Source organism: Urocampus carinirostris, chromosome 18 (assembly GCF_059441175.1).
Source record: "Urocampus carinirostris isolate Australia breed hairy pipefish chromosome 18, RoL_Ucar_1.0, whole genome shotgun sequence".
In the NCBI taxonomy this organism is placed as follows: domain Eukaryota; kingdom Metazoa; phylum Chordata; class Actinopteri; order Syngnathiformes; family Syngnathidae; genus Urocampus; species Urocampus carinirostris.
The window spans coordinates 23,971,275-23,993,768 of NC_142366.1; the positions used below are offsets into that span (position 1 = coordinate 23,971,275).

At 43.8% G+C, this 22,494-nt stretch overlaps 1 protein-coding gene across 1 annotated transcript in view; it reads left to right on the forward strand.

The window, feature by feature from the left end:
• The first annotated feature begins 1,212 nt into the window (after window positions 1-1,212).
• The window catches only part of LOC148348695 (zinc finger E-box-binding homeobox 1-like), an 82,132-nt gene continuing 60,850 nt past the window's right edge, over window positions 1,213-22,494 (forward strand). The window contains exon 1 of the mRNA XM_088322325.1: window positions 1,213-1,312. Within this exon, the coding sequence (XP_088178451.1) occupies window positions 1,255-1,312 (58 nt within the window). The 5' untranslated portion in view covers window positions 1,213-1,254. The remainder of the gene's footprint in view (window positions 1,313-22,494) is intronic.

A 22,494-nucleotide genomic window follows, 5' to 3' on the forward strand; every position in this document is an offset into this window, starting at 1 on the left:
GAGGTAGGGCTAAATAGCCTTTACCACAACAGACAGTGTTGAAGAAAACAACACGCTCTTCTTAAAGGGACAGTGCTTTAGATTTGTCCACTAGATCCCGCTCATGTCATGCAAGCAAAAATGAAGACTACAAACTAAGGGGACCGAAGGTGAGCTTAAAGCATTCCTTTTCTTCCCATGTTTAGGTAGCCTTTTTCAAAGAAAGACAAGAAAAAGTTTTTCTTTTTTTTAAGAAAATGAGACAAAAAGGAAAACAGGAATAAAAAGAAAAGTATGGAAATGAAGTAAAAGAAAGGAAAATGGAGAAAAAGAAAGAAAAAGGAAGGAGAGAAAGAAAAGGATATAAAGAGATAAAAAAAACAGAAAGACACAATTTTTTCCTTTTTTCATTTTCATTTGATTATTTTTCCTCTTTTAAAAAAAAAGATTTTTAATTTTTCTTTTTGGTTGAATTTTACTTTTTGACTCATTTTTTTATTTGTAAAAATGCAATTTTCTTTCGATTGTTTAGTTTTCTCTTTTTTTTTTTCTCTCTTTTTGAGTTTTACTTTTTGTCTCATACCTTTTATTCTTCTCGTCTTTTTCCTTTCTTGTTTTCTCGAGTGGATTATTTCTTTTTTTTATTTTGCCCTTTTATTTTTTCGCCTTTTTTTTCTTTTCCTTATTTCATATTCATTTTTGTCTTTCCTTTTCTTATTTTTCTCCTTTTCAAAAGTAACTCGGTGCATTTTCGGTCACTTTGAGTCTCCGTCGTCGGTCTCTTTTCGAGTGCTTTTAGTAGTACGACGGAAAGCGGCGGCATCTAGTGGGCAAATAATACACACTGTCCCTTTAACTTTCACATTAGGGGGGGTGCAACTATCATCGTGAGTCGGAGACCCCTGTTTAAAGTGTGTTCATATCGTGGTATGACGTCATATATCAACTTTACCTTTACTGATGAAACCAGGACGATTTAAAAGAGCAAACTTCCATTTGTTTTTCTTGAACATCGGCGACTATCCAGGTAACAGACCTTCAGTTAGCTCTTTTAGCGAGTTAGCTCTCTCCATTCTTTTCCCGCCTCCACGTTTCTTTTCACGGGACCGGTAAAGGGAAGAAGGTGAGGTCGTAAAGTGTGAGTGTCGTAAAGCAGGTAACGGAGAAGAGGGAGGTGAAAGGGAGGGAGGGAGGTGCGGTGGAGGAGAAGGGGGGGAGAAAGGGGGTGCGAGAGGAGGTGACTCTCCGGCAGCATTTAGAGCCGACGAAAGGATCATGGCGGATGGCCCCAGGTGTAAGCGCAGAAAGCAGGCGAACCCGAGGAGGAATAACGGTGAGTTCACAACCGCTTTCCGTCCCGTTACCGCCGCCAACTTTTCGAAAGCTGAATTGTTGCCTTCATTTTGGTTCTTCTTTCCACTTTGGAGGCAAAGTGCTGGCGAGTCGCGGTTGCCAGCGGTGGTACCGTTATACCTGAGTCGCGCCTCCGCCTAGCGGTTCGCTTCCCCCCCTTCCCCCCGGGACCGTTATTCGCACTCTCTTCTTCTTAAAAGCGACTTTTTCTTATCCGCTGTTTACATTTGCGTCCATTTTCCTCTCTTTGACTTTTTTTTCTTATTCGTCGGAGTTTGGAAGCTGCGCCCGTTACTTTGCACCTCACCCTTGTTATAAAGACGGTGCTTTTATGGCAGCCGGGAAATCTTCCTTTTTCTTAAGTTTTCATTCATTCGAGTTTTTGGACGATGAAAGACGATTCGCGGGGCTTGGAGTGGGAGCGACTTGTGTCTACCTGGTTGTTATAACAATCCTCGACGGGCTGCGTCGGAAGCCCGAATTCTTTCGGATCTCATCCGTGGATAATATCCTCCTTTTTAAAACGCAACTCTTAAAAACCATTTGGCGATTTTAAAAGAATATGTCACTTTCAAGCAGGTAACGCGAGAGACACTGTTGCCGCTCCGTTGGGAGAAATAACTCGCACTGCTTTTGGATCGCTTGATCGAAGATAGCGGTGTTATTTTGTTGAATAATCGCACAACTTTATTTCGTTTTTTTGGAAGAAAAAAAAAGGGAAAAGGTGGAGGTTCTAGCTCACGCGCCTGTTGATGTGAGCAGCGCGCAGCCCATATAAGGACAGCGGCTGTGGCGTTAGGAATCCTTTTGAATGATTCCACCGGGGCAGTTGTCTCTTAGCCAGCTTTAAAAACACACCCTTCGTCATTTGCGGGGCATTATTGCACATGCATGCACATTCGAGGTAAAAAGGGACTATCAATATGCCCCCCCCCCTTTGGTTGCGTCCTTTGCACGGTTTCTGCGTGTATTGGTGACAACAAGTGAGATGGTTGTTTTGCATCATGTGTTGTGTATTGTGCCACCCAGTGTAGCCTCAAGGTAGTAAGGAGGATGCTGAAAATAATATCAATGTCATTTCTGTCTTTGGTTGCACAAGATTTGAGGAAACGGTGTCGTTAAGGAATAGAAAGTTTACACTTTTAACCCTCTTCTCTTAGGTAACGAGCCCCATTTTAGTGGAGCAGGCTAAGCTTAAAACGAATAATCTATATTTGATGTTGACAATACGTGTATTATTTGCCCTCATCTAGGTTTCAGATGAGGGGATGGTGTCATACTAATCTGTAATAACAGTTTGCAATAATCTGTGGTCTGTGCAGGCCTTTGAGACTCTGTGTGATTAAGGGCGTCACAAATAAACATGACTTGACTTAATTCGCAAACAACAATAATACATCACCTTTCGGTTACCTTGTTAGGCTTCCTTATCCTTGGGAATATTGTTTCTTCTACTTTTGACGTGGATCCATGGGCCTTATCTCTACCAGTACACCCCTTAATTTCGATGTATTCTATCCATCTACCTTGGTCAGATCCCTCAAGAGGGGCGACCGACAGCAAGACACACACATACAATAACAAAGAAAATAAAAGGGAGGGATAGCAAAAAAACACACACAAACATTTTTGGACCTTGGCCAACCCAATTACCCAAACACCCAAACAAGTGAGGCACCTCGGCACCTAAGTCAGTCATGCTTTCGTCCCTCCAGATGAAACTGGACACCAGAAAGTGGCCATGTCACTCAGGTCAGGGTGACACAACACACACTTCTGTTCAACAGCTTTCACTGGTTTACCCCTGTCGCATCATACAGGTGCCCAGCCCATCCTTAAGAATGCGTTCACAATCCCACTATCCTTTCACAACACCTATCCACTCCTTTCTAATTTAATTTCGATTTATAAAAATAGTAAAACAAACTTCAAGATAATTATATGACAAAATAACAAGGTTTTCTGTGACATGACTATTTTTGAACAGTATTACAACACCTCTGCCGGATTATTTTTTAATTTGAATAGTATAAACTATACATTAATATACATTAATATCAATGCACGTTGCCGTCATGGACTTTCTGGACTAGTTTATAGGCTGGGGGCATCGTTGCTGTCATGCACTTTCTGGACAAATTTCTACATTTTACCTAGTGTTCTCTTTTATTGATGTTTACTATGTTTGTGCACATCCTGGAAGGGGGATGACCACTTGTGAGGCCCCTTCTCAAGGTTTCTTTTTTCCTTACGCTGAGGTTTTGAGTTTTTCCTCGCCCGCATGTTGGCTTAAGATCAGGCGATTGAGTCATTGTAATCCTGTGCAGTCCTTTGAGACATTTTTGTGATTAAGGACTATATCAATAAATGTGACTTGACTTGACGTTTCTCCTGTATTTTATTCTCAGTGATGCCACTTACAGCTTCACCTGTGAAAATCTGTAAATTCCATATATAGTTGGTTTGGGCATCCGAGGCTGACCCGATTGTGATGCCATACTCCCCTGGCTTACTTTTCTGACATTGTTCATCAAAAAATACTCTGCAACTTACCATTTCTATACCGAATTGGCCTTCCATGTCTTGACAAGTCTTTTAGTGCAGATATCGTGGAAAAACGCCCAAATGAAAATCCCCTGAAGCTCACACGAGTGGGAGAGGGGCTGGTTGTCATCACGTTGACTAACTGTCTACTTATGATTTCAGTTTTGGCGATAGTTAATCTTTTATGATCCTGTTTTCATAGCCGGGTCAAAACCTGACAATACTCATGTAACAATTTCAATTGGAGCAATTTATGATGTACCTATAATTTGTTTTATGCTTTATTGGGGTGAAATAGACATTACTAAAAAAGTCATGAAAACAAACGCATGTGTTTTTTGGATGCATTTCAAATCCAAAACGGCTTGGTGGCCCTAACATAATAGGAGGGTTAAGAAAAGGATCACACAAATGTGCTAAAAATGTATAGCAGGGGTCTTCAAACTTCTTGCAAGGGGCCACATTTTATCTCTAATCATATTGGACTCTTTCTCGTGGCTTTTAAGCGTGTTTTTCTGTGATAGCTTTCTGGCACGGTGCTTGTGGACTACGGTAATCAGGCAGTGTATGTATGCAAGCCAACCCTCCCTTTACATCATAAGTAAACGTTTTGTTTTGCAATAATTTCGAGTTTCAGAGTTGCTGGTTTGACTTGATTATAAAGAAAACAAGAAAAATTGCTGCTGTCGGGTCAGCCCAACATAGGGCTTTTGGGGACGGTCAGAAGGAATTTCAGAAGACCACTTCGTAACAGAAAAAGTGTGACGGTTGCAGGAGTGCCTAAATGTAAAGAAAAAAAAAAGTTTTTCCAGAAAGCCACAATAAAATAACCCTTCTGGAATCTTCACTAAACCAAAGTCAGAAAAAAGAAAAAAGTATAACTCTAATAATGAAATCAATAATAACAAAATAACCCTCTCTGGATTCTTCACAGAACAAAAGTCAGACAATAACTAATACTATATCTAGAAGATGAAAAAAAACTCCAAACAACACTCTGGTTTTCACCGAAAAAAGTCTATAGGGTAAGTGTTACTTATATGTAATAACTTGTGAAGCCCTTAGAGACTAATTGTGATTAAGGGCTATACAAATAAAAATGACTTGACTTGACTTGACTCTGGTTTTCACCGAAAAAAGTCTATAGGGTAAGTGTAAAGCGCTTTATAAAGCTTTTTATAAATAGAGATCATTTAAAGAGAGAACAATATTGATATAAATATTTATTAATATTTATTCTATACTTTACTCTATGAATGCAGACCTTCTGCAGTAAAGTGATGAGTCAACAAATGGCAAAAGTGATTGGAATGTCTCCCGTTTTTGCTGAGCTGGAAAACTTGGCAGCGGTTGTGGGCGGTAACATGCCACCAAAGTGTGTTTTATATTTCTGCTTTTTCCATCGGCGGTTTGTGTCCAAAAGTGTCCTTTTCTTACCCCGACTGTCATCTCAGTTTGTTAAGAGGCGTGTTCAGTGTGCCGCGTCGCCTCTGGAGATTGGGTGTATGTATGTAGACACGCCTTAGATAAGGGAACAGCTCAGAAACTGTTTTTTTTCCCCCCTTCAAACAACAAAGTAGAATTCTTTTGCAATTTCTGTTTATTGTCGTCATTATTTTGTTTTTTTGACTTGGTTGTTGAAGAAAGCATTCCGAATGTTGACTCGTCCCTCTGGAATTGACAGGTTTTTTACTGGCCTATTGATATTTAAAGTCAGGCAGATGTCTTGTCTGTTACTTTGACCTCATTTGCATTTGAGTTAACATCCTTTTACTTTACGACCTGTCTTTCTAACTAGCGAGGCTGGACAATAAATCAAATTAACTCCATTAAATTGTTCATTTTAAAAAGCGACCGTTCGAAAACTTGTTGAATTACGAAAGCGAGAGTAGAGATTAAGTGGAAATAGAGAGAGATCGCCCAAATCTAAACCATGATCACTAAGCCAATTGTAGCATTTAGGGAAATGATAGGTGCAAGTGTTTCAGTGTTTGTGTTATTCTCATTTAACAATTTAGCACAAGATGCTTTATTTAATCCATAAAAAGTGGTGGGTTTTCTGGGGTTTATTTGTTAAAATAGATGAAAGACCAGTTCAACCAAACTGACTAATAATGTATAATAATGTGTTTTAATGAGATTTCCATTGAAAATTGAGTTGTTGTTTAAAAGGGGCCTCTTTTGACGTGTCCTCAAAAAGTTAAGGGTAAATATTTCCTCCCAATAAGTATGTGTTAACAATTCCTAACTGAGTTTTCCATTTTATTTTCCATTGTGCTACCTGCCTTTCTATTTTACTTTTATCAGAGCTGTTTGGGGTGGAACACATTAGGTTGGGGAAAGGGGGCACGGGGGAGTACCGAAGAGGGACGTCAAGCTTGTCCACGCTTAAAAAAAAAAGTATTTCCATTTGCACGCGCATCATGAAGAACCTGCAATCATGGTTTAAGTCAGGAGATGCCAGCAAAGAGTAACCAAGTTTGAAATTGCGCACCCCGCCTTTAAATGAATGTACCCATATTGTGATGAGTCCGTTTTTGGACTTGGGCTAGGTTCACACTGCAGGGAAATGGTATTGTTTTGCATATGTGACCTGTATCCGATCCGTTCAAGTCCGTCCGAAGGGCACAAATCCGCTTTTTATTTTCACCAGACCTTTTATATGTGCTCTTAAATCTGATACATATTTGATTGTTTTGAGCGCCACCTCTGTGTGAACAGTCAGGGAGCATTCATGCAACCAGCACGTCACCAAGAGGCGGAAGGAAGTGTAGAACTTAACATTTATGGTGGATGAAAACACAGAAACAATTTAATAGAGGGAAATTGAATTTTCAGATTTTTTCGGGAACAACTGTTCAGCCTCTGGCAGCAGATTGACTTTAAAATTGTTCGATACGCTCTGCCGTAAGCATCCATGTGTACTTCCGTAAACACTGGGTGCATTGGGTTTGCCGTCACGTGCTCTCTCTTGTAGCGTCCGCAAAAGGTCACGGGAGATCGCGTAAACGTCGCATTAAGACGGAAACGTGAAAGCTCTCACCGAAACGTCGGATTTCACGACAATAATAATGGGAATTGAGCGTCCAACCTAGCCTTAGAGTTGTGCTCAGTTGACATTAGCTGGGTCGCTAGCTATCAGGCGTAACGGAGATCAAGGTGAGATCCATTCTCTGCAGTAAACAGAGAGGTGCTAACAGCTTGCAGGGACGACAGGTGGGATCCTTTGTGGCTTCTTCTCCATTGCGCTCCCTTCGGGAATAGTTCCCATTCCCTGCCATGGTCATTTAACACAGCAATTTGGGAATAGAGGAATGCGAGTGCTGTTAACATTCTTTGCAAAAATAAACAGGGCGTCACCGGGATGGTTTTTGGAATCTCTCTCGATCGCCGTAGCAGCAAAACGGGAAAATAAAAGAGCAATCCGTCTTTCGTCGCGCACTCGTTGACTTCGCCCCGATGAATCAGCCATCGGAGGAGGAAAAGGAGGTCGGCACTTGGCAAATAAGTCGTGAGCTCTTGTTTATGGCTTCGACGAAACAACTTTATATCCGTCACCACGCCCGAACGGTTTTGGGGAACACAAGCACATGCTAGAAGTATGCCGCGGAATCAATACGAGGCCGGTTTGTCGGCAGAAGGCGGCATCAGCTGTGTCGCCCCGCACTTTCGCACGAGTGTTTTTAAAGACGAGTGTTTACATTTAAAAGCTTCACCCCTGTTGTGTCGAGACTTTAGCGGAGGAGGAAATATTTCATTTATCTCAGGGCTTTTCAGCAACTTCCCCGGCAACTTCATTTGAATGTGCCAAGTAAGGAGGAATGGGCCCCGCCTCCTCACGCACTCTCCTCTCCCCCTCCCTTTATTTGGGGGGTTAAGACACAGTAGCCATGGGTGCTGTTGATTGCCCCCTGACCTAGGTACCCAGCGTGCCTAGAGTATGACTTCACTTTCCTCCCCTGTGCCATTGTCAAGCTTCCAGCGTGTCCGATTGTGTTTGTGTTTAAGTCTGTGCAATGAAAGGGGAAAAGGGGTTAGGGGGGGCGCTTTGGGATCCCTCGGCCCTTTCTCTTCTCCCCGTCCATTCTTTGGTGACCCCTTAAATTGTGCGCTCTGTGTACCCCCACCTTTGGACCTGCAAATGGGGGATGGATGGGAGTCGGGTAGAGGCAGTGGAGGTGTCCAAAGATGTGTGGAGCAGGTGACAGCTGTAAGACCCGGTGACGGAGGATAAAAAACATGGCACTTTTGTACAGTAGATACAGATTGCGAGTCAGAGGAATACTATGTGAGGAAATGTTCACTAAATCTTGATATATTTTATCATTATGTTCCAATTATTTTAAGGAGAGAATGCATTTTGAAGACAGCATGTCTCGTACTTGTCATCCTGAGGTGTGATGTCATCGGAGGAACACCGGCACCCGAACAGTCGCCATATTGCTTTACGTGTCAATTCGTCTAAGAGGTTTTGAGTGTTTTAAGCAAAGTTTCGGTCGTTTTTGTGAAGAATGCCTAGGCGTTGTGTCGCAGGTAGACGCAGTAATGGTACAACAAAGGGTGAGCGGCCAAAAAGGGGCGAACTGGCAAAAAAACACATGGAGGCCGACAGGGGGCTAACCAGGGTCGATCAAGGGTCGGCAGCCTCGACAAACAAACTTGAGGCTGGCTAACCAAAAATCAGCCGGGCTAACCGGGAACCAAAAAAAAGAGCGGCAACGGCGACAGGGATAAACGAGAAGCCGGCCGGGAATAAACTAAGGGACACGGCAAAACCAGCGCTAAGGCCAAACTAGCTTGCCAGAACACAATGGTAGGCAGCCAACGAGTGCCAACCGGGCGCAAAAAAAACCAGGAAAGCCCTCGGCAGCCCCGAAGCTAATCGGGAGCCACAGTATGAGAACAAAAATTATACCAGCAGCGACGTACGCGGTAAGAAATTACACAAACTAAAAGCCACGATAGCCTACCTCCAAGCAGAAATGACTGATATGTAATCACTTCACTACAATCACTGTCTGTTTTGGAGCTGGCCTCACACGTTGTGTTGTTGGGATTCGCCATTTTAAAAATGCTGTGTTCCTTTGATGACGTCATAGCTCTATCGCCAACGAGCCTGATGGTCAACTTTGAGACCAAATTTCTTGAGTCTCCCAGCACGTGGAATATCTGGAAAAATATTTCTAAAATTGTGAGGAGGAACACTACACGTTGTGTGTCTAATGGAAAGAAAATCTGTTCAGAAATACCTTTAACGTTGGTAAAAACGAGATAAAGGGAAATGTTTAAGGCTAATGGATATCGTCAAGGAATGGTTTTCCTCAGTGGGCAGCTCCTTGAAATTCAAATTATATGATGTAGCATCCCACCTCCCGTTCAGGCCGCTTAATGATTAGCCGCCCCATGGTGGCGGCGGGCATTAGCCTATAAAAAGGTGCTCTTCCTGCATAAAGGAGGGGTTTTCCACCCAGAGTCAGTTTCACTAACCCCCTTAACAGCGCTTGGATGTGCTTTATTGTGGTTTGTGTGGTTGAATGCGTAAACGAAGCATTGTGTGTGAAGGCTTTAGTGAGAAAGGCCCAGAAGAAAGAAGCCTAGTTACCTTTGCGGTTAGCCCGCTCTACCTCATTCACTTTCAATGGCAGAAGAAAAGGCCCATTGAACGGGCCTGGCATGGGGAGGGAGAGCCCTTTTCACACTGGGCTTGTGGGAAATTTCTTCTCCATACTGTGCATGCCATTTGCATATGACCCATTCTTTTCCTGAAGGTCCCCGCGAGGGAGGAATCCACGGAACGTAAGCAGAATTCATCAAACCCTTCCCACACGGCCTAAGGCTCTGAAGGACCCACATTGTAGCGCGCTGACATTTTCATCAAGTAAATGAAGCCCGTGCCACGCTTGTCCCACGTATATGCCGCTTGTTTGCTTTCCACCCTGTGTATTTTCGTGGCTGTCCGACACGATGTTTTTCTCACCAGGAAGAAGGGTTTATGTGGGCCGACAAAGCCATGGGGATGGGGTGCCTCCCCGAATGAGGGCCACGTAGCATCCGCGGACCAGCAACAGATTGTCTGAATGAGTGGCAATATCCTGGAGTTTGTGGGGGTTGCGGCGGAGGTGATTTGTAGCAAAGTGTCAGCTCGATGAGCTGCACAAAACAGCCGTTGCACACAGCAAAATCGGCACCCCCCCTTCTTTGTCCAAGGGGAGACATGGGGTACCTCTCTCCTAAGATAGGCCAGTAGAATCTAACACATCTCCGTCGGACTGCATTCATGAAAGTAAGCATCTCATCTGTTGTCTGTGGTAATCAATAAAGGCATTTTACGCTGACAAGATGAGAGCTGCTAAAATGTAATTGATCTGTGACACCTTTTGCGGGGCCCCTGTCTCTACGCTTGGGTAACGGTCCAAAACACACTCGTGAGTCTCACACTGTGAGTCATGGGCACAGGTGGGATCGGAGGATGACTTCAACCACACGCGTTTTGCCAAGTTTTTTGCAATTTTCCTCACTCTACCCTCTTGGCCTCTTCCTCACACGCAAGAAAGAGTTAATGGTCTCGAGCGATGCGTATGGAATTAAGCTGTAATCGCCATCCTTAGTCAAGTCATTTTTATTTGTGACGCCCTTAAACACAAAGAGTCTCAAAGGGCTGCACAGGTTATTGCACAGACTATTATTACAGACTATCATTACACCATCCCCTGATCTGAAACCAACATGAGGGCAAGGAAAAACTCAAAAACCTCAACATGAGGAAAATGGAGAAACCTTGAGGAGGGACCCCACATGTGGTCATCCCCCTTTCAGGATGACCAGGCTTTAATAGATGTTGCAATAACAAATAATACACAGATATTGTCAACAAAAATATAGGTTATTCCTATGCTATAGAGTAGAAGTGTGTTTTAAGCTTAGATTGAAACATTTCCACTGAGGTTGCAGATCGGATCTCAGGGGGAAGAGCAGTCCACTGCAACGGTGCCCGGATGGAGAATGCTCTCGGACCTGCGGAACTCTTCTTGGCTCTTGGGATTACCAGTAGACCAGCGCTTAGTGGTACAAAGACTACAGTTTATTGTAATAGTGCTCTTAGTTGGGCTGTCCGTTTTATTTTTAAGTGGGCGTTTGTGAGTACAACAGTTATTCCACTTTGCGGTTGTCTGCAGACCCCCTCCCCGACACCCCCCCCAATCATTACCATCGCCTCCTGTCTCCCCCCCCCCGCCTGCCCATCCCTCCGTCCGTCCCCTCCCTCTCGCTTGTGGACCTCAGTGGAGCGGTTAATGAAAAAGACGGGACGGACACAATAGGCGGGAGGCGGGCTCAGCAAGGCGCTCACGCCAGATTGTGTTGTGTCAAGCAACAAAAAGCTCTTTAGGGCAAACCTCTGCTGGAGCACCTGACTTGTCAGTTTCTCCACTTTTTTCCCCTTCCCCCCCGCTCCCTTCACAAAGACGTTTATCGGCTAGCCCACTTCTTACGCGCTTGACCTTATTGTAGTCCCGCAGCGGTTGGGTCCGCAGGGATGAAATGGGATGACATCAGATGATAAGTAATCCGTTGCTGCGTATTGTGCTTTGAACACAGTCCAGCGCTTTGGCTTTTTGCCAGCCCATTATGACGACCGGATCGATTTTCCTCTCCATAGCGCACGCAACCGATAATGGCCCTCCCGAGGGGCCGCGCGTTCGGATTCCGGTCGCGCGACCTGACTTTGATGTCCCGGGGGTCGCGATGACTAACAAATGGAGAGCACCCCCCTCTAACTCCGTACGGCGACGGAGACGAGCTAGGCGAGAGCCCTGAGACGGCCCGGGCAGAGAAAAACCTTAGTCACCCTGTTTGTTAGTCAGAAAGAGGGCCGTCTGCTATGCTGGATGTCAACATGGATAAACATCCACACGGGATTAATGAGAGGAGAATGGGCCGCCTGAAAGCCGAGGGAGGGTGTAATAGTGGGAGGCATGGAGCGAGAGCGTCGCCCCATTTAACCCATAAGTATTTTTGGGAGCTCCCAGTGGCCCCCCGAGTGTGACCCGATCCAAGACAGACGAGTCACAACGGCTACTGTTTTACAGCAGGCTTGCGTGTGAAATTTATAGCCGGGTAAATAAAGTGTTTTTCTACTGTAAGATACGAGAATTTCGCCTGCGCGTAATCATCTTAACTGTTTTTAATCACTATGCAGACCGATTGACCCATTTAAACATGTTATTGGCAACAAAACAAGCTCCTTGGGATCAGAACGGAGACAGGGTCCACTTGCCTTAGGTTTTTCTCAGTTTTATTGGAAGAAAGGAAAGGGTTGCACCACAATCCGGTGATCGCTGGACGCAGGTCGCTCTGAACGCAGAAGTGGGACTTCCGTGGCGAGCGATGGCGGTGTCGGGAATGGAAAAAACGCGTCAGTCGCCGGGACAGGAGAGCAAAAAACGTAGTCGGGATGGGAAACGGGTCGAAAGCCAGGAGAGGAGAGAAGATGTGGTCAGGATAAAAAAAAAAACGGGTCGAAGCTGGGAAACAGACGGGAGCAAAAACAGGTGGGAGTCAGGGTCGAAAAAGTTTGCCTAGAGTACACTGAAGTTCGCAGACGGACTGACAACAGGTGACAGAAAGGAGTGGGTTTAAATAGTGACAGGGAGCCAATCAGAGTCCGAGGCAGTTGGCACCAAAGAAGCGGGCACAGGTGAAGCACATCGGTAATCATGACAATTTGCCTTTTTACCTTCTAGTCCTTTCAACAGTCTTTAGCTAATTTTTGTTTGCTCGGTCATGGCCAGAAACGAAAAATAAAACAAAAAACCGGAAGACGTACAATACAGCTAAAGATATCAAAATGATGTAAGTTTGCATTTTAACACAAGTAAATTTGCAACAACGAATCTCTTTTCAACAACTATCAGTCCTTTTTTTAATTGTTTTTATACACTTTGGATTAAAATGTTCCAAATTTTTAGAATTTCAGCATTTGACCATTAAAATTTTTGAAAGTGTAGCATGAAAATAGTAAAGGTAAAACATTCGGTTTCAAATACACTTAAAACGCTCCACATTTTTTTCTTACAGTAATTAATACATCTATTGAAAATATCAATTTAATTCTAGATGTTTATTTGACATCTCTTGACAAAAGTTAGATTTTTGTGTAGCAATATTATAACATCTATAAACATTTAAATGATCTAGTAGTCTATTATTGCCATAGTTAAAACGAAGCCATAACTTGGAAAATATGCCAACAGAACAACATAACCTCCTTTTGGTTTGACAAATACTGGTCTACTAATGATCCCAAGAGTCAAGAAGAAATCAGCAGGTGCCAGAGCGTTCTCCGTTCAGGCTCCAGTGCTGTAGAATGCTCTGCCCTGTGGAGGTGTTTCAATCTAGGCTTAAAACACACTTCTATTCTATAGCTTATGAATGACCTACATTTCACTTTGCATTATTTGTTGATGTCCTTGCAACATCCATTTTGGCCTGGGGGGATGACCTCATGAGCGGCCCCTTCTCAAGGTTTCTTCTTTTCCTCATGCTGAGGTTTTGAATTTTTCCTTTTCCTCATGTAGGTTCTAGATCAGGGGATAGTGTAACAATAGTTTGTAGTCTTTAAAGCCCTTTGAGACTCCTTGGCTTAAAACACACTTCGATTCTACAGCTTTTGAACGACCTATATTTCACGTTGACAATATCTGTGTATTATTTCTTATTGCAACATCCGTTGCTGCCTGGCCATCCTGGAAGGGGGATGACCTCATGTGCAGTCCCCTCTAAAAATTATTAATTTTCTTGAGGTTTTTGAGTCTTTCCTCTCCCTCGTGTAGGTTTTAGATCACGGGATTGTGTCATAATAGTCTGTGGTCTGTGCAGCCCTTTGAGACTCCTTGTGATTAAGGGCATCACAAATAAACATGACTTGACTGATTTTGAGTTTTTCCTTGCCCTCATGTCGGTTTTAGATGAGGGGATGGTGTGATAATAGTATGTGGTTTGCAATAATCTGTGGTCTGTGCAGCCCTTTGAGACTCCTAGTCACAAATAAACGTGACTTGGCATCAGCAACTGCAAAATCGAGCTAGTAAAACGATATCTCATGACATACGCAGGCTTAAAACTCCTGACTATTTATTTTTTCTACCCGGAGATGGTGTAAATACAGCAGAAGAAGGGGTGTTACTGACGCTATTGTACATCTGTCCTTTTCCTCATGCTGATGAAGACCTTCCCCCTCCCTCACCCTACCTAGTTACTCTGGCGCCAGCGCTTTAGGCCTCCGAGTCAATGAAGCGTGGCCTTTAATTGATTATCTTCTGAGTTGTACAACACTATTAATTAGCGCTCTGTCGTCACTTGTTTGTTTTGCCCTTCTGTTGCCGCCATAATAACCTTCATTAACGGGATAAGATGTTTGCTGCGCGCCTGCCCGATTTAACATCAGCGCACGCTATCGCTCCCCAATAGAATCGGCTCTCCTCATAAACCGCGGCTTGTTAGTCTGTTCCCGGACCCAGAGTCGTCTTTTTTTCCCGGCCCTCTCTTCTTCTCTCGTTCCAGTCTCTAGCAGCTGCCTTGGCTCGGATTCTCCGACACCAGCAGGTGCTGTAGGAAGGCAGCTCCTCGGCTAAACGCCGCTCATAAATAACACCCGACAGAAGTTATGAGAGCTCCGAAGTGACGTAGAGAGCCGATTGAAAGTTTCCTCCGGTAACAGAACAGGGAGCGTCTCCCGTTTGTAAACTGGCAGTTCGGACGCAGAAAGGAGTGTGGGATTTGGAATTTTACCAGAAGTCTTAGTCATGCCAGCTTCCAGTGTAGCCAATTGAAGCTAAATACCTGAGCCTGAAAGCTTTGAAAATGCTTGAATTTTATGGTCGTGTTTTCAAGGTCAGCAAAATGCTTGATTTTTGGGTAAAGTGCTTGAAATGATTTCCAATGCTTTGTTTCCTAGCCGTCAGTCTCAAAACACCACGCTTTTAAATGAAAGGGAAAAAAGGGTGTAAAAATGACGCTGATGGTGGCTTTAGTCATGTGAAGCGTTACTGCCCCCTACTGTCACATCCAAGAAGACAGCCTTATCAGACTAGCCATGGGGATTCCGGCCCTTTTTCAAAAAGAGGATCTTTGGGCTATTGTTTTTTTAATGATGTATTATCAATAATATTAAAATATTATAGAAAACACATGAAATATAAATAGAAAATATTCACAGATCTACAAAAACAATTTTGGATTTTTATACAGCATCAACACAAAATCCCTGAAAAGGCACAACAATAAAATGTAAATCAAAAATATTAACTGAATAAATGACAAAATGCAGAAAAATGAACTGTTTACAATTCTTTTTTTAACCAATTTGCACACAAATCTTCTGATGAATACACCAAAAATTGAATGCACTCATCTTCTGAGCAATCAATATCATTAAATTGAGTCCAGATGTGGCTCATTTTTCTGATTTTCATGCATACAGTACTTTCTTTTGTGTTCCGTATGTCAACCACTATAGAGCCTTTTCCGTGTTTTTTAAACCAGAGCGCAGATCATTTACATAAGGGGTGTCAAACAGGCGGCCCATGGGCCGGATCAGGCCCGCTAAGGGCTTGAATCTGGCCCGCGAGCCAATGCTGAGGGAAGCACAAGAGAAAAACAAGCTGCATGTTGAAATATGTCCTCTTGATGTTGCCAAAGCCAGCTGCCTCTCACAAACGCTGTACTTGTATTTACCCCTCTCTCTCTCTCTCTCTCTCTCTCTCTTCCTCTGTTTTCTCTCACTCTCCATCTCTCTCTTTCTCTCTCTCTCTCTCTTTTTCTCTTTGTTCCTTTTTGTCTTTCTCTGTGTCTTTTTACCTTATTTTGCTCTCTCTTCCTTTTTCCTTTTCTCACTCTCTTCTCTCTTTCTCTTGCTTTCCCCTTGTCTTTTTCTCTCCTTCTGGCTTTCTAATTCTCTGTTTATTTATTTATTTCTCTTTACCTCCCCCTCTCTCACTAGTTCTCTTTTTAACTCTTTTGTTCCTCACATTCTCTCTTTCTTTCTCTCTCTATCGCTCTCTTTCTCCCTTTCTCTCTTTGTTTGTCCCACCCTCTCACTTTTTCATTCTCTCAAATCTACTAGTCCGCCCCCCGAGAGAATGTTTGGTCTTTCGTGTGGCCCCCGGGTTAAAATGAGTTTGACACCCCTGATTTGTAGGAACAACGCAAAATAGCTCAAAGTATGTGCTAACAGCAAAATAGCGACTTTGTTTGAGTCACCAAAGCCAACAAAAAAGGTGTTTTTGATCGGGCCTTGAAAGTGCTTGAGAAGCGCTTGAATTTGGCCATGAACGAACCCTGTAAATACACTTTTTGGAGCGCAAGGTTCTCTCTAAGTGACATTAAAGGAGGGATCTTGAATTGGGAAAGTGCACTAGCCTTTTCTTGAATTAGGATGTAAGAGCTGGGAACAATCTTAATTATGCTTTTAAGGCAATCGAAGGGGTCAGAAAAGAAAGTATATGCACACTTTTAGCATTCTCGCTAATGAAGCGGCACTCAGAATAAATGAATACATAAATCTTTGGAATCGAGGGGCCTTTAACGGCAAGCTCGATCAAAGGCGCTCGTCGCAAACGCCAGACGGGCATCCGGCGCCGTCCCGAGTTATCGATCGGCCTCCGGCGGCGAAGGCGAGCTCGTCGTTTCGGCCGGCTCGGCCGCGAACAAAACCAGGAAGTGTGCGAGAGATTACGGCCCAGGATGTAACCTGAAAGCTCCTTTATCTCTGTGAAAACAAGGAACTTCCTGCGGTCCTGCTCCCGTCCAGGCGAGCGCCCCCACCGCCGCCGCGAACCCCCGGCACCTGGGGCAACCTATTTAGTGCCTCCGACCAGGATGTGAGCATGCGACGCAGTTATGTTTTTAACCCTCAGGTGACTTCCAATAGGGCAGGGTAATTCATCCGATACATTCCATCAATTACTCATTGAAGAAACGGGGGTCGGGAACCTTTATGACCCTAAGAGCTATATTCCAAAATATTTTGGTCTCTATTTGAAGACAAATGTCAGCAAAACCAGCAAAGCCCATCTCCAGACAAAAGCTACGTTTTCAGCGTGTTTTATGCTACCGTGTAACTGGTACGATCAAATTCATGAAATAAGAGTCATGCCTGCGTCCCATATCAACAAATATACCACTTAACTTGTCTCCCCCTTCGTCGTTACTTTAAAGCAGGGGTGTCAAACTCATTTGAACTCGGGGGCCACACGATAGAACAAACATTCTGTTGGGGGCCGGACTAGTAGATTCAAGAGAAAGAAAATGACAGATAAAGAAATAAGAGAAAGAGGGAGGGAGAGGGAGAGAGCGTGAGAAACAAAAGAGGTAATAAGTCGTCATAGAGGGGGAAAAGAAAGGGAGAGGAAGAAAGAAATCCAAAGAGAAATAAAAAGAAAGAAGGAGAGAAAAGAGAAAAGAAAGCACGAAGGGTAGGAAGAGAGAAATAGAAAAGAGAGAAAAGGAAAAAAGAAAGTTAGAGCAAAAGAAGTTAAAAAGACACAGAGAGAAAGAGACAAAGAGCAACAAAGGAAGAGAAAAAGAGAGACACAGAGAGTGAAAGGGACAGACACAGAGTTGGAGAAAAAGAGGTGGAAAAGAGAAAGAGAGAGAAAGCGAGAGAGAGAGAGAAAATACAATTACAGTGTCTTTGTTCGAGGCACCTGGCTTTGGCCAACATCAAGTTGACATATTTCAACCTGCAGCTCATTTCTCTCGTGCGCTTCTTTGAGTGTCGTCTCGCGGGCCGGATTCAATCCCTTAGCGGGCCTGATCCGACCCGCAGGCCGCCTGTTTGATACCAGTGCTTTAAATCATTGAGGCTTTTTTTACCTTCATTTTTAAAAAATAAACAATGGTTTCAAAACAAGTTGTAAGTAAGTTATTTTATAAAAAAATGTCACCAAATACCGCAAACGAGGATGCTGACGTATTTAGCTTCGGTACAGACGGCGCTGGGCAGAGAGAAATGACTATGTGCATAGCTCCATCAACCCCTGTCACTCATCAAATCAAATCGCTCTGTGTGCTTAGCTGGCTTTTCTGGGTGTTTACAGTTTTGCTTTAGGTTTTTATCAGTATGTGTCTCAACAGTGAGTTACTAGATAAAGGATTCCTTTGTCTGTTGGTGAGACATCTTGACGTTAAACCGATGTGGACCGAATTGTTGTCATTATCGCTGCTGTGTCAGATATGCGTGCACTTAACTCCACACTCAGAATCAGTGGATGGGATTTACATGAGCTTAATTTGATCTCTGAGCCCTATATGGCTCGCGAGCCATAGGTTCCTGACCCCTGATGTAGAATTTCATGAAGTCGAAGATAGGACTCACAGATACAAGCTGGTGTTGAATACCACACAACAGTTACCAACAAGTTAACTGTGGCATTTTACCCTTGGAGTCAGAAATAACTATCTACACTGGGGGTATTTGACCATGGTACGTCCACGTCTTAGATAGATAGATAGATAGATAGTTTATTCATCCCCGTAGGGAAATTCACTCTTCCAGCAGTAGCCTTTGTTGTTTATGAACAGATTAACAGGATGGCTTCAGGGTGCTGTGTTGTAGTTTAGCAACAGCGGAGTGGATGACGTCACACGTTAGTCCAAAAGTGCGACGTCCCAGATGGAAATCTCTCCGCTTCCCGCAGGCTTTGGTGTCTCTGTCTAACAGCACTGAAGCCGGGTAGCTCCGGGTAGCTCCACGTTAGCGTCCGGGATGCGAGACGTGAGCCACGTTTCCGTAAAACACAGCAAACCGTACGCTTTGATGTTTTTCACGAGCACAGCCAGTTCGTCGCTGGTGTTATAACTTTGTCATTTTTGAATATTTATTTTCCAACCACGTAAAATGTTCATGAGGGACTCTGGCTACGCGTACATACTGTATATATGCTTTTCTATTCCCTCCGTAAAGTGTTTTTTTTCTCTATGCTTTTTATTTGAAAACTATCAAAAAGACAATTATGTAAATAAATCCCTCCCGAGGGTTATGCAAGTTATTTGGTAGCTATGGGTAGGATTTCGGTCACACCAGCCTTGCTCGTTAACCTTTCATTAAAACTGATTTTAGATCGTTTGTCTGAACATTTTGCACAAGAGGTGTTTTATTCAATTAAACTGTTTGGGGTCGGAGTTCATTGCCTGCTTAAAATTGTCTAGATTGAGAATTGATTTTTGAGACTTATTGCCCAGCCTCAGGTGACGCCAAAATCATTTCTCTCTCGAAGAACACCGTTACTTTTATTGCTAATGGCAACTCACAGCACGTACATTTGCCAGTGTACAGAGCCGAGTGTCTTTACACGGCGTGACAGACGCCGAGATTGAAGGAGACGATAAAAAAAAAAAGGCTGGCCTGTTTTCCTGTCATGTCAATGTCATCTTCGTCTGGAAATTCATGTCTTCAATGAGTCACCCATACAGTACACGCTCGGCTTGGTGTCGGTTCTACGTAGTCGACTGGAGATTTAAACTCGGATGTAATATTTTTTGCTGACGAGGCAGACTCCGAATTTACCTGGCGACCTTACGATTACGAGCCAATATTCGGGGATTGTCGATCAAGCTCCATTGAGTTTCTGCCACAGCTGGCAAGGGTGCTCGGTCTCAACAGTAGCCTGCGCAGAATTTCAATGACCCGGGTCCTCCCCCTTCGCTCTTTATTATGCTATCGCTGCTAACTGGCCTCTATTCACTGCCGCTGTCCTGACTTCCCAAAGGGACCTAGACAAACAAGGGCTATTGAGCCACGGAAATACCCGCCCCCTGCCCCGTCTCGGTCCCTCCGCGTTTCGGTGCCAGGCTGCGGCGCGCCTCGCTCGCCACAGATGCCAACTGCGACGGGCACAGCGCCACCGATTCTTCTGCGCCTTACAGTCTCCTTTTAAAAGGATTAAACATAGACTTAACTGAGTGGCCTGAAGAACGACTGTCATTAACGTAACATCTGAATGACGAGCGGGTCCGGAACAGTGTTTGTTTGTGCTTGGGAGTGAGTCCGTGGGCCGACGTGATGTCTATGGCGGAGAGGACCCACTTATCTGTAGGTGTGGCGGTGGTAGCGGTTGCAGGCCCACTTCCTGTTGTTGCAGTCCATCAGCGGTTGGGTGGGTGGGGGATGCTCCCATGAGATTACCCTGTGAGAGTCACATGGTCAGGCTGTAATGTGTTTCAAGACAAAGCTTTTTCTTCATTTTCAGTTTCGTACAAAACGTTTTAAGTGGATATCTGACCCGTTACCTGAATTATGACCGGACTGTGAAGCGTCTCTGGTTCTACTTCCGATGTTTTGAATTATTATCCCCTTCCTTTGTTTCTCCTAATCAGCAAATCTTAAAGGAAAATCACTTCTCTCCCTAGGGTGCCTCATCGTTCCCCCTCTTTTCCTCACTCTCTCAGAGCTGATTTGTTTGTTTAGCTAGGGAAAACACTTTTATAGGTCCTTACACTTTTATAGGAACTTGCATTTATACAAGCTGCATTTTTAGCATCACTATCACATTAGTAACAATCAACTGTAGTTGCCATGCAAACAGTATGAACTCATTTGATAGTCATGGAAGAAATAAACAATCCAAATTTGCTCTTTGATGTCGTCTCGGTTTGAACATTGTAGGTAAAACCGTCACCAAGCGCCACAACCTTTGCCATTTTGACTCATTTTTGAAGGACTACAAGAAATTTAGCTCTGGAGCGACTAGGAATAGGACACGTAGCAAGAAAGCTTGAAGCCTCAGCTTATATTAGAAAAAAAGTAGCTTTTACCATTGTTTAGTAAACAACAGTTTCTTAAAAATACTCATTTATGAGAAAACGAGTCTTTGTGAAAGGATGCATTTCAAACACAACTTTGACTTTGTTGCTTTTTCAAAAAAATATTTGTGATACTTTCAATATCTAAACGATGCTCTCCATAAACACGAGGGCAATCTGCTTATGAAACACATTTTGTTACAAGAACACTGAACTTATGCATGAACTTTGGCGGAACTTCTCAGTCCCGTTTCCTGCAAAGGTAACTTATGATTCAGGTTGTCATGGGGATCGCAGACGTGCACAAAATGACATCCCTCCCCGTCCGGACATTTACGAGGGCACTTTTTTTATAGAAAGAATAAAGCTTTGAAGCGTTAACAGTCTTTACTTATATCTTTGCTTTTATGACTGCGTGTACTCGGCATATTGGCCTGCGCCTACAGAAAGCTAAATTAAGCACTGAGTGTGTTGATAAAGATCTTATCAACACCATTCCTTTTTCATACCAAATTCATTCCCAGAGGCTTGATACTTACTGATTAGCAGCACCAAAGCCTTTATATATATATCTTTTTTACAATTTGGCACTCATGGACAATGCATCACTATATTTGGCCCACTATTTGGTTCAGTAAAGTTATGATCCAAATGGTTCAGATCATGATCTAAGTTTTTTTGCTCGTTTACAATGTTGGTTAGTATAAGGTCATTTTTGTCACTGGTTTTCTTGTGTTTTTTGTCATGCTTCTGATCAGGACATTTTGTCTGGTCCATGTCAATGTTTCATGCGGCCAGAGACATTTTTTGTATCGATGTGGACTGTGGTTTTATCGGCTGAATACGTCCATAAAAGACAGAAGACAGTTGTTAAGCAGGTAGGCGTTTCCAATGCGGAAATTGCCCTGTGGTCTTCCCTCATCTCTTCCTGACTCGCGCGCTCACTCAAAGCAGCGCTCCCCGATCGAACGTCAGTCCGATAAAGCTATCGAATCGGGACTGATGTCCGGCAGGGCGTGGCGGTAATACAGCGTCTAGACAGGTCGAGAGGTGAGCAGATGACTACAGCGTGATTCGGATCCTAAGGAATCTCACCTCTCTGCCGGGCCTGCCTGCCGACGTGGAACGGCATCTCCTTCCCTGGAGTATGCGAGGGTCAGCTCTTCCAGAGGACTATTATGGATGCGCACAATGGACTTTAAGTGCACCCTCAGAAATAACATTAGCGACAAGCAAGGCGTACACCCTGGCAACAAGGTAGCAGGTTTATATTTGGGTCAGGCTTTATTCATAGGAAAGGGCAGAGGCCCCGAGGCCGGATTCCGCACGATAATTGTATTGCGGTACGACAGATACCGCGGACGTAAAGCTGTTTATTGTTGACGATGAGTCTATTCAACACGGCCGTGCTCTTTCTCTTGTCCTTGGAGAGCTTATCCCTCAGGCAGCGGCGGCTGTGTTTTTATTCAAGTCCGGCTTCAAATGGACCAGATCCTCTGATCGACAAGCAGATTACCCGACTAATAAAACATACATCACAATCACACAGATAGTCCGCTGCTGAGACCTTTGCTATTAATATACAAATATGGAGGATTACTGTCTGCTCGGGCCACGTTGGGAGAGAGGGGGGATTAAGGTCCTGGTCCAGACAGATTGGATTTAATGCGCGTGTAAGGCTAAATGATTGCTGTACCGTAAAGCCCTCGTGGATGTAAGGCCTGATCTCTGCTCTCTTCCTCTGACAGCATATCACCCTGCCATGTTTCTGGATCACTTTCATTTATTGTATTTGCTTGAATGTTCGGCTGTGTCATC